The 27,888-nt window shown below is 35.0% G+C and overlaps 3 protein-coding genes across 4 annotated transcripts; 2 read left to right on the top strand and 1 right to left on the bottom strand.

Annotated features, from left to right (window-relative positions):
* Positions 1–3,901: 3,901 nt before the first annotated feature.
* On the bottom strand, positions 3,902–9,576 carry LOC110413999 (Zinc finger C-x8-C-x5-C-x3-H type family protein). Its single transcript, XM_021425050.2, has 7 exons — positions 9,076–9,576; positions 8,781–8,923; positions 7,712–7,774; positions 7,434–7,553; positions 7,035–7,325; positions 6,633–6,950; positions 3,902–4,607 (listed from the first exon to the last, which is right to left on the bottom strand). Exons 1-7 carry the CDS (start codon positions 9,167–9,169, stop codon positions 4,206–4,208), a joined length of 1,431 nt encoding a protein of 476 aa, XP_021280725.1. The 5' UTR covers positions 9,170–9,576; the 3' UTR covers positions 3,902–4,205.
* A 4,135-nt stretch (positions 9,577–13,711) lies between these two features.
* Positions 13,712–19,819, top strand: APG3 (Peptide chain release factor 1). 2 transcript variants are annotated; one of them, XM_021423878.2, is made up of 15 exons: positions 13,712–14,005; positions 14,108–14,164; positions 14,736–14,816; positions 14,930–14,987; positions 15,077–15,180; positions 15,609–15,660; positions 15,936–15,985; positions 16,339–16,404; positions 16,667–16,831; positions 17,084–17,156; positions 17,278–17,410; positions 17,673–17,730; positions 18,817–18,864; positions 19,134–19,217; positions 19,367–19,819. In XM_021423878.2, the coding sequence occupies exons 1-15, from the start codon at positions 13,856–13,858 to the stop codon at positions 19,472–19,474; spliced, it is 1,287 nt and encodes a 428-aa protein (XP_021279553.1). In that variant the 5' UTR covers positions 13,712–13,855; the 3' UTR covers positions 19,475–19,819. The 2 variants fall into 2 exon arrangements, with proteins under 2 accessions (XP_021279553.1, XP_021279555.1); XM_021423880.2 differs by having other exon boundaries at positions 13,713–14,005; positions 19,386–19,819.
* A 475-nt stretch (positions 19,820–20,294) lies between these two features.
* Positions 20,295–26,819, top strand: LOC110413158 (catalytics). Its single transcript, XM_021423877.2, has 15 exons — positions 20,295–20,744; positions 20,934–21,006; positions 21,121–21,142; positions 21,250–21,328; positions 21,487–21,519; positions 21,802–21,950; positions 22,184–22,340; positions 22,831–23,071; positions 23,341–23,582; positions 24,280–24,543; positions 24,638–24,748; positions 25,332–25,556; positions 25,649–25,852; positions 25,950–26,126; positions 26,211–26,819. Exons 1-15 carry the CDS (start codon positions 20,460–20,462, stop codon positions 26,412–26,414), a joined length of 2,466 nt encoding a protein of 821 aa, XP_021279552.1. The 5' UTR covers positions 20,295–20,459; the 3' UTR covers positions 26,415–26,819.
* The last annotated feature ends 1,069 nt before the right edge of the window (positions 26,820–27,888 follow it).

Here is a 27,888-nt window from a genome sequence, read left to right as displayed (position 1 = left end):
TGAATTATACAAAGAATGCGTGTCCCATCCAAATTTGTTCATCGAATCCGGAGTAATCCAAGTGGATTTTATTAGTTTGCAATTAATTCTATCTTCTTCTTTTGTAAGTACAAAAAACTGCTGAAAGTTTGGTCCAATATAGGATTCTCATTCCTCACCGACATGAACCTATGAGTACAAGTAAATTCTATAAGCTTCCTCTATAGTCTATCCCACCAAGATGTGGTTAATACATGACAGGAACCCTATTAATATTTACTATTAAAAGCGATGGTTTCATAATGAACCAACCACATCAAAATCATCCACACGTAATTAATTATTTGTGTTTTTTTTTTGGAATGATTAATCTAACTTAACCAAGTTGATTTTGTATTATTCAGTTTGCTTTATTTTTTGAAAAACAAACTTTGGATAAAAATAATATGTTTTTTTCAATTTCAATTCAATGTCAATAAAACAAATAAACAGTGAATCAACTGACATATGAAACTTTATAATAGACCCAAGATGAATGGTGAACACCATAAATGACTTAAATGCCATCTTGCTTTTTATTGTTGCAAACGTATAGATCCAACAATAATAGCATAGTCTATAATATGATCTCATAAATTGAAGCATGTGAATACTTGAACTAATATGGAAAAACTTGTTACATAAACAAGTTCATTGAATATGTCTCACTATAAGAATTTTATTTAGTATATCACTTTTGTGTCTATGGAAATAAATTTTCTCATGTGACAATTATGTAAGTGATTCTCATACTTGAGCATGTTAAGTTACTTATATGTGAAGTATTATATATATATATATATATATATATAAAATACAGTCTTTAAGTGGTCATAAACAAATATGCTCAATAGGATAGATAATGGGTATACCATAAAGCATATTACAGTAAATGAATGATCGACAAAAGATTTGTCACCTTAAGTGATACTAAACGGAATATCTATCGCATCTTGAGATTTCATAACTCAAGACAATCCTTAGTCCAGGTAAAATGAGGATTCAGATATGGGGTTTTACAAATCTTATTAAAAAGTTATTTACTAGCCCCAAGAGCGAATATGATAAAAACAATATAGAGTAAACACTAAATTATACACTATGTCTTGTTGGGATAGTAGTTGATGAAATGATATTAATTACATGAATAGATTATGCGTTGAAGGGTTAAGCCAAATCACTATAAATTTTATTAACATGTTGGTAGTCATGATACATTACTAAATGTCAATCTTGACCTATATATATGAATTAATCAATTTGGAATTGATGGTAAATTCAAAGGAATTTGATTCTTCTAATCTTTGTTAATATAGGATTATAATTTGTATTTATTGTCAACATGCTAAGAATCTAATGGAACATACATATTAAGAATAACAAATTGAGAATCTAATGAGACATTTAAGTTGGACTTAATTGCAAAAAAATTTAAAACTTTAAATATTTAATTGAAAGTAGTTCAATCAAATAAAGTTAATTTTATAATTAAAATAAAAGTTGTGTTAACCCTATAAGGTTAGGATAGCGTATAAATATATTACTTATACTGCATTTGAGACATTCTGGTACAACTCATAAACACTTGGGTAGCATTTGATGCCTTATAATATAATGTGATTGTTGGGAAAAACAACGTAGCATTTAATTTATAAAGTAATGTTTGGTATGACAGAAGTAAAAATACATTCCTTACAATGTATCTAATTAAATTATTTTAAAATATTTATTTTACAACAAATCACTGTAATATAATATTACAATGCAATTACATTACAATCAATGGATGTAATGTGATTGCAATTAAAATTAATGCAATCAGATTACATTACACTTCGTAATATTGTTAGAGAAATTTTTACCCTTCAACTTTGACGTTTGTCTTTTAAAAGAAAAAGAAATTAAAATAAAATATATAATATAAAAAATTTTATTAAGAAAATAAAATATATAAAATTATAATAAAAATAAAAATAAAATATATGACATTTATGAATATATTTAAAAAATGATATTATATAAAACTTAACAAATATATCAAACTTGTATTTTGATACATAAAGATAATTTAAAAATTGATATTATATTCTCAATAAAATACTTGTAAATCAAATGTTATATTATTAGTTTTCCTATCTAATCATTACTTTACTTCAAAGTTGTTATTTTTTAATCATTATTTTACTTGTATACCAAACACTACAATATTATTTTCTTTGCAATTATATTGTTTGCAATCACATACTTGTAATCACATTGCATTGTAAAGTAATAAGTGTTACATAAGTATCTTAATGGGAATGTGATGTTTATTTCCAAAATCACTCTTTATGTATGAAAATGCAAATTTGTTACACTTACATACTTATTACAATTAAATGAGTTAATTTAAAATCATTTATAATTATTAATGAATTAATCAAAGTAATATATTAGCTATTTTAATTAATTAATTAAGTTGATCTAGAATAGTAATTAAATTAGTTAACAATCTTAGTCATGATCGATGGCGATCGATGATGTTCAACAGGATTTCACGAGATTGGCCACCTAAATCTGAGTTTTAGAGAGATAGGGGTTGAGTAACAGTTCATTAGTGAGAGAAAGAGATAAGAGAAAATGAAGGAAAGAAAGAAGGTTTTTAGTCTTAAAAAATTTAGTTACTTCCCCGAACGATTGAATGTGGGAAAGTAACATTACATTGGTTTTCAAAAAAAATGTGATTCTTTCTTCTTCAAACGAGAATGTGATGTCATTATAATATTACATTATGTTTGATTTTTATGTTATCAAATACTACAATGTAATTTTACTATTCATATTATAAAACATGTTACTTATTTCCGTCGTATCAAATTGCCCCTGAATGTAAGCAAGAAAGAGAAGAAAGCAGTGGACGAAGTCCAAAAGCATGGATATCAGCTAGCCAACCCTGAACCCTGGAAATCGAAAATTGACCTCTTTCTCTTGGTATCTTGATTCATCCTCCTTTTCCCTTTTGTTCGCTGTTTGGGCAGAGAAAACCGAAAGCCTTTCATCCTAGCTAACACTAAGCCCTGCAAGTATAAGTGGCCCAATTCTCCACTAGAGCTATTTTGGATTGCATTGGTGTGGAAAACTATTGAAGCTTAGACAATTGAATGACTTATGATTTGCGACAACCCAAACACAGTGTACAGGAGGATTTCAATTCTAAAGCTTGATGTCATTATGACTTTCGTATGTCAAAAATATATGTCCGCAGTCGACTTTGGTAAACTCTTTCGCCACCCAATAAGTCATAGATAAGCCACCCTAAGACGTAGCGGGGAATACAGGAAAGCGATAAAAGATCAACTGCATTGTTGATGTTCCGAGTTCAATAAATTACCTGAATTCTACAGCAATCCTAACCAACAATAAAGTGATTCTTGAGGCTCAACAATGTTTCATATATGAGAATAATTGAAGCAAATAGAGAGAATATTTACACAGTTTCCATCTTTTTCCTATAAATGAGTTGACCCCTCAAAGATGTTACTTTGTTCCCGTGTCTTAGAAGTTGCACGCCTCAAGCCTTCAAAAGCTTTTCCCGGTTACTCCTCAGAGCAATGTGCAATACCAACTCCACCTTCATTTCCTTTCTGATATCAAATAAGCATAGCAACGGCAAAAATGCAAGTTTCTCGTCAAATTCACCAAGGAGAGTGGCCTAAAGAGAGAGGAAGGAAAACAAAAAGAGGGGGGCAAGTGGGGAAAATAAATCGCAGGTTGTCTGTAAAATCAAGTGATGAAAGGCAAGGAAAACATTTAAGTGGTATACAAGGAACTGGCAAATCCTCTTCAAGTCTTCATTGCAAATTGATAAGTATACAGAACGTCAAGTTGAATGGATAGTCACAGGTTAACCTGATACAATAGCTTTCTGTTGTGATTATTTGGAAGAGAAGGTAGTAGTCCATACTTCATACTCTGTTTGCTACAAAAGCTTATTGCAGATAATATTGACAGTAATAAAAAGACAAGCTAGGCATAAATTACAATCAGTCCTATTGTGAGGTAACCCAGATTGGCTGAGAACCCTTGATGCTGAGAAATGTAACTTTGCACAATTGACTATAATTTACTGAGATCTATTAACAGAAAACATATCATGGTTGGTGAAACCACATCTGCAAGATTATGAAGAATGGCTCTAGCATTTTACATCAATTCGAGCGACGAACCTCACCACCCTGTCTTGTGCTTCTGCTACTGCTTAAAGGAACCGAACTCTGACTTGAAAGCTGCAAATCTGAAAGGGGAACAGAACCTGTCTGCGAAAAAATCAAACCAACTGAACTACTAGATGTGCTTGCAGAAGAAGGAATTCTGCTCAAATAAGAATCCTTTTTAGACCCTGAAATCAGCTCAGGTCGCAATTCAGAAGAAGAGGAAGAAGGGGCCAATGTAGCCAGCAAAGACCCAACAGAATAGGGAGCGACCGGCATATCAATGAGAGATGATGCTGATGGACTATATCTCATTGTTCCCATCGGATGATCAAATTTGCATGTGGACCCAAACTTGCAGTGCCCATTCTGCAAGTAGAAAGAACAAGGCTGCACCCCCTGTTAAGAGGAAACAAAAAACACGTTAAAACTATTTTAAGAAAGAAAGTATAAAGTGTTAGCATAGATACATCTCAACATCAGTGATCTGTCAAATTAATACACTAGCCGTTCAAGACAGCAATGCTAAAGAAGAACAGACAAGGAAGAAAAAATAAAAGTTTGAAAATATCTAAGTCTGAACTGAAAATATTTCCCACAATAAGTAGCCACAGACGCATAAATATCCTTTCCTGACCCACACATCAGACATACAGAGAATAGGCATGAAGAAAGTGTATCTAACCAACCTTTGAAACTATCACCTTTCCCTGTTATAAAAGTTAATGAGATAATAGCAAAAACAAAAATTAACAAAGCTTCAGTAAGGCTATCCAAAAGTCCACAAGACAATATGAAGAGCTGCAATGGACTACAACACGAAGGCAATTTAAGAAGCAAATGATTCCATGCCAAAACACTCATTCCCTGCATTACAAATTAGAGTTACTAAAGCATAAGATGGTACATAATTGCTACAGTAAATTCTACAATATATATAATCACTAAGGTCTTGGTCCATCTCAAATTACAGAGATGCAATAACTATAGAGAGAACTAGCAAACGTTGATTATGTAAAGCATTCTTATAGCTCTATATCCAGGAAAAAAAAACCACTTGAAATGAAGTCTGTTATGTATATTATCATGCTAGAATTGCATTCAGGAAAATAGAACTATTCAATACGAGCCACAATTGTTTGCACCAAAATATAAAACCTTTTCAATTGACTAGATATGACATATGTTACCTGCAAAAATAAAAGATCAAAGCATATCTTACTAATAGAAGATAAAACAAGTTGATCAATTACGATCACTCCATTCTAGATTTACAGAGAATTTGCAATGCAAATCTGATCATGCAGTATATCTTGATCATTCCTACCTAACCAAACACACATTACAAGCAACGTAAAGGAGAAAGATACAAACCAGATTAAACACACACAGGCACAAACATGCATGTTACTCAATCAGGAAAAGTTGACCAGAGTAAGAGAGGATGGCAGATCAAAGCCCGCACTGGAATAAGAAGGGTACGATTAAGGCCCCCAGCACATAAAGTTAAAGGTGGCTATTGGTTCAGAAGCAAGTGTTCTAAACAAAAACATATTAAAAATAAAAAATAAGACGAAAAAAACACCTTCACTATGTGTGATTTAAGACATAGTAAACTTTGGAGGAGTTAGTTTGCATTTTGAATAAACCTCTCAATCAAATACAAAAACGATATCCTCCTCTCCACTGCAAATTTGCCAAATCTTTCTAATTATTCTCTCTTCTGACCACAAACCTAGAGAAGCCTTGACTAAAGTGCTGTGTCACACAACTTCACTAGATACCAAATTTAATATCATTTACTAACACCAAATGGAAAGTCATAACCGATGCATTCTACTCAAACTATTCAGTTCTGAACCCAATATTCAGCATGGAGCTCTGACCAACCTAAGCCATTAGTAAGCAACAATTTGATTCCCCAGTTCTGAAGCACGCAAAAAACCTTCAACATTATAGGCTTGGCAGGATCTAAGCTATAAAGCTGTCAAATGTGCATAAAGAAATCTCAAATCCATTAATGACAACCGATACCAAAGTCCTCCCAATCCTACAGTTGAGCAATAAAGTCTTACAAATGAAGCATACCTAGTCTATATTTTAGAAAAAGTTCCTCAAAATGAAATAGTAAACATTAATTAAGAGGGAAAGAGAGTGCTAAAAAGGCTGTTACTTTCTTTCTTTTTTTCCCCTCTAAGGAGCAAAAAATTCTAACCACATAGCAGATAAATTAAAATACAGAGAATTTTAGACTTATAGGGCAATTGAAGTCAAATTACAACATATTAACCTAATTAAAATTGCTTTATAATGCACGATTTTGAAACCAAGATCTCTACAAAAGTTATCATAACAGAATGTCATCTTGAACAGAAGAACACAAGATAAAGGATAAATAAACAGAGACTGAGAATGATCACATACTGGACGTAAAGGAAGTCCCATTGGGCTGAGGACACAATTTGTTCGTGGCACAACCCTGTCCCTAGGATGATGATACCTACAAGATGATCCAAATTTACAGTCACCAGTCCTCAAATAGTATTGGCATTCAGGTTCACCAGGTCTCTCCGGAAATGTTTGCTCCTTCTGGTTACTGCTTGAAGGGCCAGTAGAAGAAGGCACAGAGGAATAAGGTCCTGCAAGTGAAGGTGTTGAAGAAGATAGCTGCGTTAGTCCATAGAGAGAAGTTGCTCCAACAGCAGGTTGTGCACCAGGAGAGAGTACTGGGCTTACAGGCGCCTGCACCAAGACAAGCCAAAAACAGCTTCAGGAACCCCATATACTTTTGGCATTATCCTAATGCAATTAAGCTCATCATCCTACCGAGTAGTGACTCCAACCCGGAATAGGAACCACTCCTGGGGAAAACAGTACAGGACCATAAGCCCCTTGAACATATGAACCAGGTAATAGCGGAGGCCTTGCCACTCTCACACTGGTGGATGCCCCTCCATACTGTTCAGGCATAGGGACTGAAGGAGACTGCACCGGCTGATAAAACTGAGGTGCAGATGCTGGCATTGATGTGCCAGCTGGTTGAGGATGATGGAATTTACAAGTAATACCAAATTTGCATTGCCCCGTTTTCAAATAGTAGGAGCATTCTTTCTCACCCTGTAAATAAATGCACACAAAATAGGGGTGTGGATGTTTCAGAAATCCTCAACATAGATAAATACAAATTGAGGAGGAAAAAATAATAAGAAAAGAGATCATCCAAACCGGTCGTAATGGGTATCCATATATATTCAATGGAACATGGCTGAAGGATCCGCCTCCATGTTTTGGATGGTGGAACTTACAGGATGCACCAAATTTACAGGTCCCGGTTTTTAAATAAAACTGCATATATACACCCAAAAAAAAAAGAAGAAGAAGAAAAGGCATAAGTTAAAAAATATCACAAAAAAAAGAGAGGTCTCTGCAGCATTAATTAGCAACAGAGTTGGCTTGTTGAAAACAATTTTACATGAATTAATAAATAAAAATTTATCTTTTACCTGACATGCGGGTTCCCCTGGTCGTTCAGGGTACTCCCCTGTAGCTCGTACAGCGGCCTCAACCTAAATGGCAGCAAAACCAAATCGATATGAGTGACTGAACTCTCACAAAAGGCATAAAGCCGAGTATAAGAAAAAATTTATCTCTGTTTAAAACCACAGACTAATGAGAGGAGGTAAGTATTTACTCTAATATCCTTCTTTTCTATCAAGAACAATCCCTTCATTAATTTGTTACAAGTAGAAATGAAGCATAAAAACAACTATTTGAATAGAATTCTCATGCCAGTGCAACAAATAAAAGAAAACCTGAGGTTTAGCTTTAAGTTGAGGTGGGTCAACAGGAAGCAGAATTCAATAGTATATTATCCTCTTTATTTGCTTCACTGAACCACAGATTAAACAAAATATTTCGGAGAAAACATATTAAACAAAAAAGAAACCAACTTGCCCAGACATCTGACAATTTGGTATAAAATACTAGCGTGTAAGACAAGGTCCAAGCCAATGATCAGTGTTAGGAAGGTGCTGAAGAAATATGACTACATAGACTTAAGTTGCAGATCATTTACATCATCTAAATCCAGAATAAAGGATGTCAGCATAACTTTCAAAATCCAGTATTCCGTTTCTATTGGGAAGGAAAAATCACATTAAACAAATAGTGTCCATCGAAGCCCCTATGAGTTGTAAGCAATAAATATATAAATGCAATCATCAGGAGAAACTAATGACCGCATTTGAAAACTACCACATAAGAGTTTTCTTTCATTGTTGCAGTACACATATTTATTACAACAAGGAATGGTTGCTTCAGTTATACACTTAGCGAAGCATCAAATTGTACTGTGATAAGTTCCATGCTCCTAGTGCATTTTCTACTTTCATTGTTGATCTAGTTACAGCCCACAGTCGCCAGTAACAGTCAAATTCAACAACATCAATAAATATTGTTCATTCCATTTCAATTTAATCAATATCATTCAATGCAGAACCACACATTGCAAACAAACCAAATAAACAAAAGAAAAACCCGACTTCATTCAAGAAAAATGAACGAGAAATTTACCGCAGCGCGGTTGCGAGGGTGATTGTAACGGCACCTATTCCCATATCCACAGAACCCGGTTCGCATGTAGTAAACACAGTCGGGTACCCCGGGCCGTTCCGGGTAGGATTCGGTGCCCCTCAACGACAATTGCCACATTGATTCTGCATTACACCAAAGAAATACTAATAAAAACCCTAATTCACTCTCCACATTATAAAAACCCTAAAGCCCCGAATAGAAATAAGCTTTACCAAACAACATCGTTACAATGCGAGTAGAAAACCGGAAAAATATTTAAATGAACGGAAAATACCTTCGAGGCCGGTTTCGGGACCGGCGGGGCTCCACTCGGGCTGGTGACCCGACTGCGACCCATTCCGCCCCGGGTTGCGACCATACAACTCCATCAAAACGGGGTTCTTCTTCTGGGGGTTTTCTGTACAGTAGTGCCTTACCGGCTCTACAGGAAAAAAATCAAAAACAAGGAAGAAGAAAAAATTGGAAGGTTCTAAGGAGAATTTTGGAATGTTCTAGAATGATCGGAGAGAGCTCGATCGATAGTGGAACTTTGCTAAGAAGTGTAAGAAGGAAGAAGATGAAGAAGAGAGATAGAGATTCTTTCACTGTAATTCAGCTTTTGTTTTTTCTCTCTCTACTCTCTCTCTAACACCGTACGACCTGGGTTCGGGGGCTTTTTTTGGCTGTTTGATTTTTCTTGTTCTCTTTTTTTTTTTATTTCTTTTTCCTTTTGTTTTTTCTCTCTAGCTTTTCTATTTTATTGGTTTTTTTTATAATTTGAAGGTTTTTTTTCTGTACCCGCCAAATAAAGCGCACCAGGAAATTTAGTAAATTTTCCGCGGAATTGTTTAAAACCCGGTTTTTGGACATAAAGCAGGTAACCGACACTAGTTGTAACTGAAATTACCTTAAAACCCTCTGTTTCTGTTCGGGCATCCTTTTACTTTACAACTGCTCGTGGGTGACACAACCGGCCTTCCTCAGATCATGTGTTAAAGGCTTGCTCAAAAGGGACAGGTTTGTCATTTCGACTATAAAGTGTACGAACTTTACAATTTATTGGGGCAGGCTCTGGGTCTCTGGACTGGAGTGGAGGGTAGCCACGAGGGAGAGAGCATTCATTAGGGAGCCTTGATGCTTGGCAAAGTCAGGCTTTTTCCTTTTTTTTTTTTTGAAAGCTTTGGTCAGTTATAGTTCCAGCCGCGCTGCGGACGCCTGGAGTGGTTAAGCTCGGGGTGTCTGAGTGAGTGGGGCAATGCTACACGGCGGATATGTGGAACAGCCCACCTGCGTACCCATGTATTGATAAAAAAAATGGTTAGGTTTTTTAATGCAATTAATGATTAATTGATTTATTTATTAAAAGGCCAAAATCTTTCTGGATTTTTGGACACATATGTTTTGCACTAGACCATGCTAAACTGTGTCTGGGACGTATATTGATAAGAGGAGTAATTTGTCCAACTTCCACAGCAAAAATGTTATGTGTTTATTTTTATTAAAATCCGCCTACATTTGTTTTCACCAAATACAAGTTCTCAATTGTGATATACAATGTGCTAAAAAGTTTTACTTCAAAGTATTAATCAATTTAATTGATTAGCATTTTTACCATAAATTCTGACTTTTCATATATACCATACATTAGTACCCAGTGATGGTAGAATTTATTTAAGTAAAGAGTGATTGATTGATTGATAACAAGGAAAGGTTCTTTTGATACTTAGCTTTATGGCTTTTATCGAGATTGATTCAGATTTTGGCGACCTTGCTATGTTTAAAACATTGTTGCCTTCTGACGGTCCAAAGCATTCGAACGTTACCGCCTTTATTTGATTCATAGACAAAACTTGGTTTCTTTAACAAACAACTTATGAGACAGTGTCGGTTGAAAAGAAATTTTTTAAAAAAAACAAAAGTATATGCCAATAAAAAGAAAGAAGACAAAAAAGCTGGGTATCTTTTATTATATTTGACTTTATTTATTTAATTTTTTAAAAGTGATGTTGATTAAAATTCAACACGTACACAAAAGAAAACTAGTAAAAAAATTCATGTTACTTTTGCGTATGCATATATATTTAATTATTATATTCTTGTTTTTTTTTCAATCGAGTTTTCTTAATGCGACTTGGATGATTGCGTTATATGAAAACTAAGATGTCCCCGTAGAGACATCCCAATGGATACTGATTAACAAATGATAGAACTTGTGAGATCATAAGTCATAACCAAAACAAAAGCAGTCATTGAACAGTCCAAGGAGATCACATGGAAACCAACTCAACTCAATCTTCGGCCAAAGAGAAAACAAAAAAGGAAACTTTGACTGTGACTGGTTTGATTCTTCTAGAATCTCAAAGGGTCCTTAATATATACACTTGCCTCTTTAGGAAAACCAACCTAAATCCAGCTGCCATCTTTAGTTCAAAATTCTCATGGATTACAATCGAAAACAATGCGATATGTCAATTCTCAAGCATACTTTTCTTTAGACCAAAGCAATTTATTCATGTTAATTACGTACCAGAGAATTAAAAAGCATTTACTCACCTTCTCTCATCACGGATGGTGCAACCAAACCACAACAAATTTCCGGCGGAAAAAAAAAACAGAGGAGGAATCGGGACATATATATGGCATTGGAGACTTCATAACTTATGAAAGTAACCCTACAAGAAAATGACACGCAAGCTTTCACTCATTTTGAGTCAGCAGTGACTCGGCTGCTTATCTTTGCAATCATGAAATTTCGAACTGAAAAGGATGCCTGAACCGGTGAATCCCCTTTTCTTTTTATGCTAATAATGCCTGAACTTCTCCCTTTAGTTTTCTATTAGTAGTGTAGATAGTATAATACATTTGTCAGGGCATTGTTTGGCAAAACTCATGACTCCAAGCTCAATGGTTGGTAGTCCCAACTCCCAACGGATAGTTAGCCGCCTACTTTTGGCATAAATAGGTACCTTTGATTGTTCTTGTCCATTGGATCACAATTTGTCCTGTTCTTTGACCATAATTTATGACGTGTTTTTGTTTAAGATGGTGGTGGTCTGGGATTTCCGAGAGAATTTGTGGTTATGCATCTGCCTCGAGGCCCAATATACATAAGAGTTCAAGAGGCTTAATCTCCAATGGCGAGAACTGTGGGGCCCAAATCAGTCGACAAATTGGCAGATCAATAACCTATGGGAGGATTGACCCCAACCGCTAGGATAGTGACTTTGGCAATGGCTCTCGACTGGCTTAAGATGAGGCATCTTTCGCTACTTCCCCCCACGCCATCCTTTCTTTTTCATCATTCAGCTATTGACTTCTGCATCGGAGTATGTCATGGTCTTGTTTTGTTTCTGTGCTAAATTCAATTCATTTGAGCGTAGGAGAAATTCAATTGGAGCTTCCTTGGATATCTTTTCCTTTTTTATTCGCAGGTCGTTTGGCCTATACATTCGGTCCAACTTTACTCTCACCAATTACGATCGAAACCATCTTTTATTTCTTAATTAGCAAGTAGATCACAATTAGCATTTCTTTATCCCAACTCTCTTTACTTTATAATTTCTTCCTGCTTAGTTTATTGTACTTTCAACAACATTCGCATTATTTTCACCCTTTTTGGAGAGGGTGAGGTAAAAACAGGGCATAATATTTAAGAAAAATATTTTAATTGTTTTTAAAAAATTATTATTTTATTATATTTAATCAAATTTATATTTTTTATTTTTTTAGACCATAATGTATACATCAATATCCACTTATCGTAATCAACTCATCTTAAGTCCATAAGAGATAAAATAAATATTTATCTCATTTTAAAAATATATTATTTTATTAATTATCTTGACTTTTATATAAAAAATGAGTTAAATAGTTGAGAATAAATAAATATATGAAAAAGAGATAAAACAAATATTTATTAGTCTTCAGAGATAAGTAAATATTTTAATAATTATTTTAATTTTTATATATTTTTAATATAATTATTATATTATTATTAGAAAATTAGAAAACCTACTAAAAATTTAGGACCTAAACCTACCGTTTTGGTGACTTTACCTTTGAGCTGGCACTGATTAGAAGGACGCAATCCTCCACAATATTTTTGAGTGCCCTAGAGAATGTTTTACCTTTAAACAAACCCACTACACTTTGACAATCCATTTCGATTTCAATAATCTCCAACTTTTCCTTATATTAGCACAAATTAAAGCCTAAGCTAACGCCCTTAATTCAGCTTCCTCAATGCTAGCATCATATAAAAATTTGCTCACACCTACAAGAGATAGTTCAACATTTGAGTTCCAAACTATAAACCTGCACCAACCCATTTTACACTATCATCGATGAATATAGCTGCTTCCACATTTAGTTTGCAAGTGCATGAGCAGACACTAATATTTTATTTTTCACATCAGTGTTACGTGAGTATAAAATGATAAATAATATTTTAAATAATAATAATTAATCAACTATTAATTATAAAAATTTATTTGATTTCAAATAAAAATATAAAAATTTAATTAAATGTAATAAAAGAATAATGACTTATTTAAATTTTTTTCAAGCAATATGTCCTTTTATTTGAATACAATTAATTTTTATTATTAATAGTTAATTAATTATTATTGATCAAAACGATCTCATAAAATGATAAGTGATATTATGATTAATCATAATTAGTTAAGTTACTCATAAAAAAAATAGTCTAAAATAAAGATTTAATTGAATGTTATAAAAAATAACATTTATTTGAATTTTTTAAAATAATTTAAAAATTTTTTCGGGTATTATTTCTAAAAACATGAATGACATAATGGAGAGTATAATTCTAACTGGTACAGGAATTAGTTATTTGCAGTGGGAGTAGAGTAGGAGAGATTTCCAAACGCGCCCCTTAACTTGCCAAAAAGCAAACAAGTTTGGAACGTTATCAGTTGGGTCAGTTCCGCTAAGCCACCGTGTCTTTTCCTTAGCCGCTCGGTCCCGCCCTCCAACCTTTGTCGCTCACTTCACATTTTATCCGTCACTTATTCGAACAAATTTCTCTCTCAGAAGTATTAGCTGCGACCGCAGCAATGACCAGCGTTGCGATGAGCTCCACAGCTCGAATGTTTACCAGCTTCAACCACTTCCCAATGAGACACCGTCTTGCTCCTCAGTCGAGAGGTTTGGTGGTGGCCAGACCTTGGCTTACATTTAGAGCTCCGAGAATTGTTTGCATGGCGGTGCGTTGACAGAAACTTCGTCGTTTTTGAAGAGAAACATATTGGCAGAGATTTCGCAGAAGTAAAATTTTTGCTGATTTTCTTTTGGGTTGATTTTTACAGGAGCCATATTTGATAACCAAACTGGAATCTGCAGAGAAGACGTGGAAGGAATTATCGGTACTACTTTTAAATTTTTGGTCTATCTTATGATTATCTAGTTGTGGATATCAAAATTAGGATTGGATTTATTGATTTCCAAGCGTGTCAGATTTATTATAATTTATAAAATGTATTCCGCATGGTTTTTGTTGGCTTGCTTGGCAGAGAATGTAAAATGCTTAATGGAATTTAGTCAAACAGCCACTAATCCAGTAATAAAGAATCATAAAATTTTCTAAAAAAAGAAAAGAGGAAATCCCAATTCGCCTATAGACTCTTTCCCATTCTCATAAATGCAAATTTATTCCAGCCATTGTTGACTAACATAGAAGGTCTGTCTTCTAACCTTATCATAAAGCATAAAAGTTGCTGCCTTTTTTGGAAGTTTTTCATTTTAGGCATCTACTGTTTCTGATATTTGTAGGCACAAGTATGGGAACGGTTGTGTTTCAGTATGGCAGAGGAGTAAAACTACCTATCTATGGTTTCTCCACCTTAGGCATGGAAATGTTGTCTCTATGCCCTTATGTAGTCTCTTAATGCAGTTGTTTAAGTAAGTTTTGTTTTTCTTAAAACAATGATACTGTAGGTTAGGCTTGCTGATCCAGATGTTGTCTCAAATCACACCGAATACCAGAAACTGGCACAATCTATGGCAGAACTTGATGAGGTACTGAATTTTATCTTGCTTTCTCTTATGCTGACTATCGTACTCAATCTCTGGCATAGGTAATTGGAGTTTTCATTGAAATAGATTTTGTGTTCTATTTTCTTGATGGATAGGTTGTGTCAACATTTAGGAGATTTAAGGATTGTGAGAAGCAGTTAGAAGAGACCAAAGGTTTTTCTTCCATTTATCTTATTTAAAAATCTTTTACTGTAAGATAAAAGTTATTCAACATCCTGTTTCTTCTTTGTAATTTTGGGCAGCTTTATCAGAAGAGGAGGGCACTGATGAAGATATGGCTGAGATGATAGCATCTGAAATCAACTCTTTATCCGGTCAACTGAAAGAACTTGAGGAGAAGCTTAAGGTTTGTGGCAAAAACTTTTGCTCTATACCTTTAGTTGCATCTCTATAATTATTTTCAATATTTTGGAGCTATTTTCCCATTAAATAAGTTGTGTGTATAGTCTGCTTAGTCAAGTGCATGATTAGTAGTTTCGGTTATTTCTTTTTGCATTGTAAAAAAGTTTCACTGACTATTTTCATTTTCAATGATTTGGATTTGATTTATACTTAAACTATTTCTGATTGGCTATATTTTATATAATATTGTTCATTGATAAGCATTAACCCTTATCGAGCCTTGTAGAGGAATCACCCTGTGCTTTTGTCATTCTAATTTATCATTCATCTTTCCTTGGTTGAATATGTCCTGTTTTTGCTGCTTATGTTATCTTTGCTTTTTGCTCCTCATAAATTGTCTCTCAAACTACAAGTTCCTTTCTGTTTTGACAGGTGCTGCTGCTTCCAAGTAATCCTCTTGATGCAAGGAATATAATGCTTGAAGGTAATTATTACAATCTTTCTTAATCTTGTTGAGAAGATATTTGAGTAACCAAATTTGTAGGTTGCACAACATTCAGGCTTTAGCAATGCCTATCTGTCACTTTTGTGCTGCATTTTGAGCACTAATTCATGCACAGAAATAGGCGTGATTTTCATTCCTCTTGGGTGAATGGTTCCATCTACTTAAGCAATGGTCTGCATACAAGTTGTGCGTCCCATGTGATGCTAATAATAGTTATAGATGCATCATCTGAACTATGCTTGTCCATTTTCCAGTGAGGGCAGGTACTGGTGGTGATGAGGCTGGACTATGGGCCGGTGATCTTGTAGGTACATGTTTCTTTTATCTTTTCAAATTTATGGCTTGGAATCATGCCTTATCATTGTTTTGAATGATGTAAGGCAGACTCAAAGCAGTTATTATTTATATGGCGAAGAAGTGGAAAAAAAATTTTACAGTTAAAATATGTAGAAAAAATTCATGGCCTTGAAACAGGAAACCGTTTATTTTTCTCTATCAACTTATTGTCAGCATCACCAGCTTCATGGAACTAGGCTACATGAGATATTTTACTTGTTTCTTGACCAATTTTCTGCTATATGGTTGAATAGAAATGAGCTAACCTTGCTTTTAAACACATCTTAATGGACGTTCAATATCCTTTTTCTAAATACCCAGGTCAGGATGTACCAAAAGTACAGTGAGTGGAACTCTTGGAAATCCACCCTAGTTTCATTCTCTGAGGTATTACTATACGTCTTATTACAATAATATTGAGTTTACTTTTTTAAAAAATAATTTCTTACTAAAATACTATGGGTGTCATTAGCAACTCATTCTATTAAACCATGACTAGTTTTAGCATGACCTTTGGTACTTATTGCCAAAAATTTTTAGTTAAAATTTTGTGTATAAATTTTTCTAGCATCACTACTTATAATTTTCAAAGACCAGCAGAAATATCCATCCTATTGTTCTCATGTGAGAGATGTCTGATATTTTCAAGGCTGAAAAGGGAGGATTCAAAACCTGTGTGATAGAGGTCAAAGGGAATCGGGTCTACAGCAAATTGAAATATGAATCAGGTGTTCACCGGGTTCAACGTGTTCCTCAGACAGAAGCACAGGGCCGTGTACACACTTCTACTGCAACTGTAGCCATCATGCCTGAGGTAGTTTACATTTCAGACCCGAATCACGTTTGCCTTGAGACATCTTGTGTGTGAAAGATGTCATTTCCATGTTGTTTCGAGTCAAGGGATAAATGTTTATTAGTTAAGCCTATTGAAGGGTTATTATGTGCCTGCATTTGTTTAATATTGTAATGTTACATTGAATCTTAGCTGCTGCATTCTATATATTTTCATCACAACTTTTGTTTTTTCATTTGAACTCACTTGTGCTTAAGATGAATCTTGGGTTAGGCCGACGAAGTTGAGGTGGAAATTGATCCAAAAGACATTGAACTTACAACTGCAAGATCTGGTGGTGCTGGAGGTATATATTCACAGAATATGGATTGTATATGATCAAGAAAATTTGCAGCTCTTCATGTCTCATCTCCCTTGCTTTCCCCAATGTGTTGGTGAAGATATTCTTATGCATAGTTATCATGCAGGCCAGAATGTCAACAAGGTCGAGACAGCAGTCGATCTCTTCCACAAACCAACAGGGATCCGCATCTTTTGTACTGAAGAAAGGACCCAACTTCAGAACAAGAATCGTGCTCTTCAGCTACTACGAGCAAAATTGTGAGGCTCAACTTAACCATCTGCTGCTATTTTCTAAATATTCGTATTTCAGTTTACATTTCTTTTATTCTTAAAAATATTTTGGATAAAAAAGAAATTTCTTATGAGGTGCTTTTGTTGTTTACAGTACTATTTATTTTACTCAATAATTATAAACTGTTACCTGAGATATGTATTCAGCATCCTGGGTCTCTTATTCTCTCAAAATTTGCTTGTATCTTCCTTTTTGGTCCATTCCTTATGATCCATGTCATCCTTACAGGTATGAAATAAAAGTAAGGGAGCAGCAAGAGCAGATAAGGAATCAACGAAAATCACAGGTATATATTGGTTTTTGTTCATGCTTGTTACACAAGTTTGCAGTTTCATGGGAGCTAATTAGAATGCTTTTTGGTGTCAGCTTCAAATTGCCCCCATTCCCTCCCTTCTTATTTTGCATGCACATTATAATTGTTGGACAGCAACTTGCCAATTTTCAATTTTTGGTGGGATTATCATCGTCATCATTACCTTTTAGGTTATAGGCAGTAGCTAACACATACAACTAAACACTGCAATTATTGTTTTCTTAAGAGAACCTAGAGGAATGTTTTGAAAGTCTTCCATGTATACGGACATCATGCTCACTTATGTATGGTAGCAACATCCTTTTCTGGTCATTGTTTTGCCTTTACTTGTTTGTTGTTTCATATTCTCTCTCTAAATATCAGGATATTCTTTGAGTGATAGAGTTGTAGGTGTTAGAAAAAATTATGGGAAACAAGGAATATAAAATAAAATAAGTAAAAACAGTAAGAGGAAGTTTGAGACGTGGTATCACTGTCCTTAAGGATAATTTTCGCCCTTTCGGAGTATAAAATTCGGTGCAAAAGGACTGTAGTGGTTATCCTCCAAGATTCAACAGACTCTTCCTTAATAGTTTGCACAAACTATTAAGGGTTGACAGAAACAGCAAAAAGAAAGAACCTAGCTAGAGAAGAAAGGAGGCAGAGAAAGCTTAAAAGATGAAAGGCTTAGGTGTGTGTTGTGAGTGAGGGTGTGAGGCTGAACCTTGCACCAGATCAGGGAGTTGAGAAAAAGGCTCAAGGAGGCGTAGGGAGGGAAATCTGAAATTTCTCAAGATCTGGCCCAATCTTGTATGCGTGAGCCCACTTCGTTTTCCTTGCTTACAATAAGCCCATAGTGAGTTTTCATATATAAGGCATTCACCTTTCATGTATCTTGACAATGTGAGATGTTTGAATCTTATGAAATACATTATTTTCCAATAGTAGGCATGGGAAAATTGAGTTGATTTTGTGTAATTGCTTTCTTCTAAATGGAATTACTTTTCTATGATTGTTTATTGGGTATTAAATGTCAAGGATTGGATTGAAGTGCCTTACGTATGTATGTTTATATTGTAGGTTGGTACTGGTGCTCGTGCTGAAAAGATTCGAACCTACAATTATAAGGTCTGGCCACAACATTGCTTTTGCTAAGTTGCTTTTAGCTCACTTGATACCACATTTTCACCTTATTAAAATCATATAAGAACATTTGAGCTAAATTTACGCAATTTGAAAAAGAGAATTCACACACACACTATCACGCGCGCACATGTATTTGCTTATTTGATTACTGGTTGGTTTTGTTGCCTTAGTTAGAATCCAATGGCTTAGTACAAGACATTGGTATTATGTCACTTGTGAAAACTTACTAATATTATGCTACCATTTATCAGGACAACAGGGTTACTGACCATCGGTTAAAGATGAACTTTGAGCTTATGTCTTTTCTTGAAGGTGACATCGAGAATGCAGTTCAGGTACTATTTCTATCTATATTTCTGTTTCTATTGTCCATCTCTTTTTGTTCCCAATATTTTGTACTGAACTTGTTTCTGGATAAACTAGAAAATTAGTAGAATAAGGTTCCATTACTTTTGTTCAAGAATGATTGAAATTGCAGTGCTAGTTCTTGCCTTTTGTTGCAGGCTTGTACTGCGATGGAACAGAAGGAACTCTTGGAAGAGCTTGCCGAGTCTGTCACTGCAACAGCCAGCTGAACTGCAGCATTCCGTGATTCGTGCATTTGGAGTGTTTGGGTGTCAGGCAAGATATGGCGTAAACTTTGAAGAAGTCAAGAAATTACCCATCAACAAAGAGTCAGCTGGTGAAAGTACATGGAGGTCACTTGCACTACATAGCAATGCTTGCACTTGGGTGGCTGAAAATCGTCCAAATATAAGGGCAACTTCACATATGAAAATGCAATGACCGGGTTTACCAATAGTTTAATCTTGATAGATTGAAAGACAAAACCATTTTCATTTGTAAAATTTAGACGCTGGAATGAATATTATTGTGATTATTATCCTATACATTCAATGCCCGTAGATCCAAAAGTTCGAGGAGTACCCATTTCACATGTTGTTGTCCAGTTGTACACTCGAAATGACAGGTAGACTTGATTTCGAATTCCTGTGAGCGCAAGTATTGGATGGTGAGGTGGGGAGATGGGCTAACCAATCTAGTATTGACTAGTTATTAGGTAGGTACTTGCGAGCTGCTGTGCGGTCCAAAAGGGGCGTTTTGATCGTTAAAGTTTAGACTAATTCTTAGATGACACATTAATCTAATCTTTATAGTTTTACTTTGTATGATGATGAATTTTATGTGATTTTTTCGTTTTTGTAGTAAGTATAGGATTAACATATAGAGTTGTGCTATTCCCCGCCAACCTTGTGGTACTGGGTCCTACCCTACCCAAGAGGTTGCAGTATTATTATAAGCTTATTGTTGCTATTAACATCCGCCAGGTGGAAGACATAGTTAAGCGCAAGTTTATCCATTGGGAGACTTGCTGGACGCGTGCACAGCTGTCAAACCTGAAACCCCGTCCGGCATTTAGATTTCCACATGTCACATCCTTCTTATCAGCATATGTCACCTCCTCGAAAGTCTTTGCTCTTCTGTGCCTTCCCTTCCCCCACCGGAGCCTCAACTTCCCCTACTCCCTGTAAAGATCCTTTTTCTTTTTCTTTGTTGTCTCTTTCTCTCCATAATCTATGCTTAAAACTCTGCTTCTCTTTTCTTCTTCTTCTTCACCTCCTCCTGCTTTCTTTTTTCGCCATAACAGATTCTCTTCATTACCAAGAAAATTCCCATATCCCTACACTCACTTTCCTTCACTTTCTTGGCCTTTCTCGAGCGTTTTCCCTCGACCCATTCACTCCTTCAAGGTCCTTGCCATGGCTGAAGGGACCACGACTTCAAGTTCACACTCACATAAGTACACTAATCGTCTCGCAGCTGAGCATAGTCCTTATCTTCTTCAACATGCTCATAACCCTGTAATTCTATCAATTCATTTATTTTGGGATATGGGACTAATGAGATTTTTAGCATTTCAGCTCAGCAGAGTTTAGTTTTTGTTTGATTTTATAAAATTTAGCAAAATAAATAAATATCATTTCAATAAATCACGGCTCTGTTCTAGATTTCACTTTCTTATGTTATTTATATGTTGGTTTAATTTGAAGGTTGATTGGTATCCTTGGAGCGAAGAAGCTTTCGCAGAAGCAAGAAAAAAAGACGTGCCAATTTTCTTATCGAGTAGAATCTTTTCATACTTAGTGTTATTTGGATAATTTGCAGTTTTATCATTACCAATGTCTTACTAACTTTGGTTATTTGGTCATGTACTTGATGCCGGTCTTCTATTTGAAGTTGGATACAGTACTTGCCACTGGTAAAAGTCTTTACTCGTTTGTGCAAATCGACATCTGGACTACTTTGTCATTTAATGTAAATAGTGAAATTATAACTCACGGAATCGTTTTTAAATCATTTGTGAAGGTGTCATGTTATGGAGGTCGAGTCTTTTGAAAATGAAGAGGTAGCAAAGTTGTTGAACGATTGGTTTGTGAGTATTAAGGTGAGTGTGAATTTAGTTAATTTTCTTTGTGTACTTTGTACGTCTTTTTGAATATCTAATGTCCAATTCTGCCTTGGTAAGTCATGAACTGACCAAAAGGGCTTCTAAAGCATATGATCTCCCATACTACTTAAATTTCTACCATGCCCCTGCTACAGGTGGATCGAGAAGATAGACCAGATGTTGACAAGGTAAATGTGATCTAAAGGAATTATTTAGCTCTTTTGCACAGTTGGTCTGTTTGTTTGTGATTAGTGACTACATAGTTTAACACAAATGAATGCCATTGTAAGATAGAGGAGATGCAATGTACCAGAGAGGCACTTATATGCTTATACTATAGTTAAGATGTTAGATATGATTTGTATTGCTTGACAACTGGTCACTAGCTAAATGTTGACCATGAACATTTGTCAGATTATCATCCCATGCTTAATATATACCATGCTAACAGAATAATTTCATTTTTCTAGGTCTACATGACATATGTGCAGGCCCTGTATGGTGGTGGAGGTTGGCCATTGTCCGTCTTCCTTTCACCTGATTTAAAACCCTTAATGGGTGGAACTTACTTTCCTCCTGAGGATAAGTATGGAAGACCTGGATTTATGACCATTTTAAGGTTAGCAATATTTTCTTCCTGAAACACACAATTTTTTTTTGTTTCTATCTTCTTACTATTCCCTTTTCCGGTTGGGTTGTAAGCAGTGGTTGGTGACGCTTCTAGGTGGTAGTGCTAAAATTTGAGTTTAAACTTTCCCTCTCAATTTCATATTGCTTCAATAATGTATGTTATTTTTCTGCGTTGCTCATTGTATTCCTCCCCTCTCCTTCCCTTTCCTTCAACTGTTTCAGAAAGGTGAAGGATGCTTGGGATAATAAAAGAGACACGCTTGTTAAGAGTGGAGCCTTTGCTATTGAACAGCTATCAGAAGCATTGTCAACTAGCGCAGGTTCAAATCAATTGCCAGATGGGCTTCCTCAAAATGCACTACGCTTATGTGCCGAGCAGGTACGCTTCTATCTTTTGAGAACATGACATGGCCTATTCAGGAACACACATAGCTCTATCGAAAATAATAGTGTTGGTATAATTTAGTAGTTGATTTTTATTGATCTGGTAATTGTCTGAGTCACCTTATCTTTTTCTACAAACTTCGTTTGTAGAAAAATGGAGTAAGCACTTTACTGTACCGATTGCAGCATTTACACTCATCTGATAGGACGAAAAAGATTAAAAAGTTTTTTATGTATAAGTACACATTTGTTGATGAGAAACTTGTTTTTAGCCATCTTCACAAAAAAAAAAAGCACTCAATTCTTCATGTTGATGAAGATGAAACTTCAGTGTAGTTATCTCAGTTTTATATGTCCTGTTTGCAAGGGAATTTAATCTTGTAACTTGATGGGTATGAAACTGTTGTTCTTTCCTGACCATCAATAATGTACCATACAGATCAATATTTTACTTTTCTGGAGTGTCTTACTGCATTTCTTTTCAGCTGTCTAGAAGCTATGATTCAAGGCTTGGAGGGTTTGGATCTGCTCCTAAGTTTCCTAGACCAGTTGAGATTCAATTGATGCTCTACCATTCCAAAAAATTACAGGAAAATGGAAAACCAGGAGGTGCAAAAGAAAGTCAGAAAATGGTTTTCTTTAGCTTAGAATGTATGGCAAGAGGGGGTATTCACGACCACGTTGGAGGTGGTTTTCACAGATATAGTGTGGATGAATTCTGGCATGGTCAGTTTCTTCTTTTTCTTTGTCTTTTCCTTTTTGATTTCTAACGAAAGAAAATGTTCACATAGAATATTGTCTTTTCTAATTAACATGATTGCTACATATTTATCTCTATTTCATAGTCTACTATTCATAATTACCACATCATCTATTTTTGTTCTTACTTTTTTTTATGGTGTATAATTGTTCCAGCAACTTTTTTTTATAGTAAAATTTTTTTCTTCTTCTTTTGTTATGATGGACATCATTGTAACTGTTATCTTTTCTTGCAGTTCCTCATTTTGAGAAAATGCTGTATGACCAAGGGCAACTTGTCAATGTTTACTTGGATGCTTTTTCCATCACTAAAGATGTATTCTATTCATTTGTCTCCCGTGATATCCTTGATTATTTGAGGAGGGATATGATTGGTTCAGAAGGTGAAATTTTTTCAGCAGAGGATGCTGATAGTGCTGAATTTGAAGGTGCAACCTGGAAAAAGGAGGGAGCCTTCTACATATGGACAAGCAAAGAGGTTCTTTTCCATTTTTGATTGTGCACACATAATTCATTAGATTAGAGTTCTTGTGCTTAAGTTGTAGTGGGAGAAAATAAGATTTTATTCAGCAATGACGCTTGTCTCGATGTGATTAGGATTTTAACATCAGCATTCCTGTGCTTCAGTTAAATAGTGGAAAAATAATTTATTTATTCAGCTTGATTCTTGTCTCAGTCTGATGAGAATTTGGTTTTGAATTATTATGAATGTTTGTTTTTTACTTATTTCTCTTCGGCTGGTTAGAATGACCGTGCATTTTATTGTATTTTTCATATCTTAATTGAAGAGGTTCTAGATGTATGCTGCATCATTGTTTATATCTGCCGATCTAACGCCTCCCACTTCATCTCCCACCTATCTGCTATAAGCATACATGCTCAGAAACAATTAAATTGTTGTTTACATGGCTAAGTTCATTCAACTCTAATTTCAAACTTCATGGTTGAATAAAAGATGGTCATTCTTGTTGTTGGACAATGTCAAATAGCCCTTTCTGCATCTACTATCTAGTTTTCTCAGTTGAGCTGTGTATGCAAGCTGTGCATACGTTTGTGATTAGTCATAATGGTTAGCATTGGGTAATGTATATTCTTTTCTATTATCAAATGTTTGTAATTAGTCCCCCTCCTTATCCTAAATTTCTGAACAATATTGTTGATCTTTCTTGTTTAAGATTGATGACATTCTTGGAGAGCATGCTAGTCTTTTTAAGGAACACTACTACGTAAAGCCCTCAGGAAACTGTGATCTTTCTAGAATGAGTGACCCACACAATGAATTCAAGGGGAAGAATGTGCTCATTGAAAGGAATGATTCTTCAGCACTGGCATCAAAACTTGACATGCCAATCCAGGAGTATCTTGATATTCTAGGTGAAAGCAGAAAGAAGCTTTTTGATGTAAGGTCAAAGCGACCCAGGCCACATTTGGATGATAAGGTATTTTTCTGATAAATTGTGAAATAATGTTACGTGATTCATCTATTACTTTTTTTCTTACTGGTCATGCACACTTACATCAGGTGCTTGCTAGGTGATTGTATCATGGAATGGACTTGCAATTTCAGCTTTTGCGAGAGCATCTAAAATCCTCAAGGGTGAATCACGGGGCATGTGTGTCAACTTTCCTATAGTTGGCTGTGATGTAAGATTTTACTTTCACTCAGAGAAGTGAGTTGAATTGTCATACTTGAATTAGTAGCGGTTGAGCTTAGTGTCATGCTAATGGCTCAATCATACTTATTTTGTTTAGTTCATGGCCCAGCTCAGATGCATCATGCCATTTACCGAATCAAATCTATAGCAGTAGGAAAATAAATGCAGTTGATTTTGTTTGTAGTAAACTATGCATGTAAGACCTATTGCAGCAAACATGCTAATAAAACTGCATTTGAGTGGTAGTTGAGCTAGTTCTCTGGGATAATATGCATTTTAAAAATTTTGTCTACTGTCACTAAATATTATTCTATTTGTATTATCTTAGTGATTAGTGAGTTCATCTGATGCTGGAGCTTGGTTATGGCTCAAATGCTTGGCCAAAAAGTTATCTCCAGTTCTTGATTGGGACTTGAAGATCCCAATAATCTAATTACATTTTCAATGATTTTCAAACTCCATGAGTAACATTGACAGCAGTGGCAGTATTTTCTTGCTACTCATTTGTTATTATATTTTTTTGCTTGGTAATTCTTATTTAAATATTAATTTTGCTAATTTGATAATTCCAGCCTAAGGAATACTTGGAAGTTGCAGAGAAGGCAGCAAATTTTATTAGAAGACATCTGTACAATGAGCAAACACACAGGCTTCAGCATAGCTTTAGGAATGGCCCATCCAAGGCACCTGGGTTTTTAGATGATTATGCTTTCTTAATTTCAGGGTTGCTGGATCTTTATGAGTGTGGTGGTAGTACTGATTGGCTAGTTTGGGCAACTGAACTGCAGGATATGCAGGCAAGTGTTATAGATGGTCCAATTTCCATAGATTCTTCTACTGTTTTCCTCCCCAATATTCTTCTAGCTTACTTTTCAATTTTGTGGTCCAGGATGAATTATTCCTTGATAGAGAAGGTGGAGCCTATTTTAACACACCAGGAGAAGACCCTTCAGTTCTTCTCCGTGTAAAGGAAGATCATGATGGAGCAGAACCATCAGGAAACTCAGTCTCTGCAATCAATCTCGTGAGATTGGCCTCCATGGTTTCTGGCAGTAAATCTGATCGTTACCGGGAGAACGCAGGGCATCTTCTGGTCTGTCTCACTTCATCGAGATTGATTGATTTTCCTCCACTTAAACTTGCTTTCATAAATTGTGGCTTGATTTTGGGACTGTGTCTATGTTTTGCAGGCTGTTTTTGAGACAAGATTGAAAGATATGGCAATGGCAGTGCCGCTGATGTGTTGTGCAGCCGATATGCTGTGTGTTCCTTCCAGGAAGCAGGCTGTATTGGTTGGCCATAAGTCTTCAGTAGAGTTTGAAAACATGCTTGCTGCTGCTCATGCCTCATATGATCCCAACAAAACAGTAAATACAATACTTAAATACCTTTTCTCGATCTTGTGGTAAGTTACATCTACAATGACTTTGGTCTCATTCCATACGTGGCAGGTAATTCCCATAGATCCAACCAACACAGGAGAGATGGAATTTTGGGAAGCGAATAATAGCAAGGTTGCCCTCATGGCAAGGCAAAACTTTGCTGCTGACAAGATGGTTGCACTTGTATGCCAAAATTTCACCTGCAGCCTCCCAGTAACCAGCCCTAAATCCCTAGAAGATCTGCTCTCGAAGAAGACTCCCTCGGTTGTATGAGCCAATCGGAAGTTGGTCTGAAAGCTTCTGTCTTAATACTGTGATCAAAACTTGCAAGATACAGAATGGCAGGTTCACTTGTAGTACACCGCCTCGAGTGAATGAATAATTGTGACAGAAGAAACGGTTTCATAGGATACTTTTTTCATAGTAATATTACTTTCTGTTTTCTGCTTCTCTCTTTTGTAGGAAGAACTTTCTGCATAAAGTCTCGTCTGTGCCAATGTTTTAGACCTTTTAGGAATTCCGTACTGTAGTCTAGTTAAGAAAAATAAAATAAAATACATGTACTTTGTCAACTTTTGATCGTAATTATATTTGAAATTATTAATTTTCAAAATAAATATTTCATATTAAATGTATAAATGTCTAAACGTTGAATATATAAAATATCTGTTTTCTCTATTTTTTTTCTTTTAGGTTGATTAATGGTGTTGTTTTATACTTTGATCTCTCTCAGAGAGCACGAGATTTGGCCGCACATCCCAGATCTCGGGCTCCTCTAGAAAGGAGCACTAGATCTGGTGCTCCTTGATCCATGGGTGGTAAACAGTTTTTTTAAAAAAAATTAAAAAAAAAATTATAATTTATGTAATAATAATTTTTAAAATTAATAAAATATAAATTTGTTTGAAAATATTATCATTTTATCAATCTAACCAAAATATTGACAAAAGATTTATCTGTTCAGTGAAAATGTTTTTTTATAATTAAATATTTATTTTAAAAATTAATAAATTTATATATAATTAAAGCTAAAAAAGTCATAATATTTTACCCTTAGTTTAATTTTCTATTTCATAAAAGAGATGGATCTATTAATTGGCTATTGGCTTTGGCTAGTTATACAAACACTTATAATACCATGTTGATATTTGTGATTATAAATATCGTAAATAAATGTATTTTATCAAGAAAGAACAATAAAGAACATATTGGGACGGAAAGATAATTTTTAATTTATAATAAGTATTATCATTATAAATGTTCAAGGTAAAGGTGAAAATTTTAAACTTCACAAACTAATTAGAGAGTTAATGTGTTTTATTTAAGTTACACTGTTTAAATATATTAATAAAATAATACATAATTTGGGCATTGCATGGTCCAAAGTTGAAGCCCACTGCGAAGGTGGGAAGAGAGTTGTCGCAAATGGTTGGTTTCTGGAATGTCCGAAGCCACTGATCGTTATCGTCATCTTCATCATTCACCATCCACTCAAACTCTACAATGGCAGTACACCAAAAGTTTCAGACCGCGAGACTGAACTATATTTCAATCCCTTCTGTACTATTCATTTCGAAAAAGCCAACCCAACTAAAAAGCCCCCTAGCTGAGCTTAAGCCTACACGCTTATCTCTTCAAAATGAGACTTCCGTTAAACCCATCACCTCCAAAACCACTACCAAGCAACACTCTTTCACTATTACTTATCTTATAAACTCATGTGGGCTGTCCTCAGAGTCTGCCATTT

This window comes from Theobroma umbraticum, unplaced genomic scaffold, assembly GCF_002168275.2.
Source record: "Theobroma umbraticum cultivar Fairchild unplaced genomic scaffold, ASM216827v3 scaffold_4.1, whole genome shotgun sequence".
Classification (NCBI taxonomy): Eukaryota; Viridiplantae; Streptophyta; class Magnoliopsida; order Malvales; family Malvaceae; genus Theobroma; species Theobroma umbraticum.
This window is presented reverse-complemented; position numbering and strand designations above follow the sequence as displayed.

What these genes read in the sequence shown, in the direction of transcription:
- LOC110413999 (XM_021425050.2), bottom strand. Translation starts at nt 9,169, where the DNA reads ATGGAGTTGTATGGTCGCAACCCGGGGCGGAATGGGTCGCAGTCGGGT. An exon ending in ACCCTCGCAACCGCGCTGCG is followed by an intron (nt 7,775 to 8,780) that starts GTAAATTTCTCG and finishes GCTGCCATTTAG; the next exon opens with GTTGAGGCCGCTGTACGAGC. An exon ending in CAGGGGAACCCGCATGTCAG is followed by an intron (nt 7,554 to 7,711) that starts GTAAAAGATAAA and finishes GTATATATGCAG; the next exon opens with TTTTATTTAAAAACCGGGAC.
- APG3 (XM_021423878.2), top strand. Translation starts at nt 13,856, where the DNA reads ATGACCAGCGTTGCGATGAGCTCCACAGCTCGAATGTTTACCAGCTTC. An exon ending in GACTATGGGCCGGTGATCTT is followed by an intron (nt 15,986 to 16,338) that starts GTAGGTACATGT and finishes CTAAATACCCAG; the next exon opens with GTCAGGATGTACCAAAAGTA. An exon ending in CAGCTACTACGAGCAAAATT is followed by an intron (nt 17,411 to 17,672) that starts GTGAGGCTCAAC and finishes TCATCCTTACAG; the next exon opens with GTATGAAATAAAAGTAAGGG.
- LOC110413158 (XM_021423877.2), top strand. Translation starts at nt 20,460, where the DNA reads ATGCTTAAAACTCTGCTTCTCTTTTCTTCTTCTTCTTCACCTCCTCCT. An exon ending in TTCAACATGCTCATAACCCT is followed by an intron (nt 20,745 to 20,933) that starts GTAATTCTATCA and finishes TTTAATTTGAAG; the next exon opens with GTTGATTGGTATCCTTGGAG. An exon ending in TGTGGATGAATTCTGGCATG is followed by an intron (nt 23,072 to 23,340) that starts GTCAGTTTCTTC and finishes CTTTTCTTGCAG; the next exon opens with TTCCTCATTTTGAGAAAATG.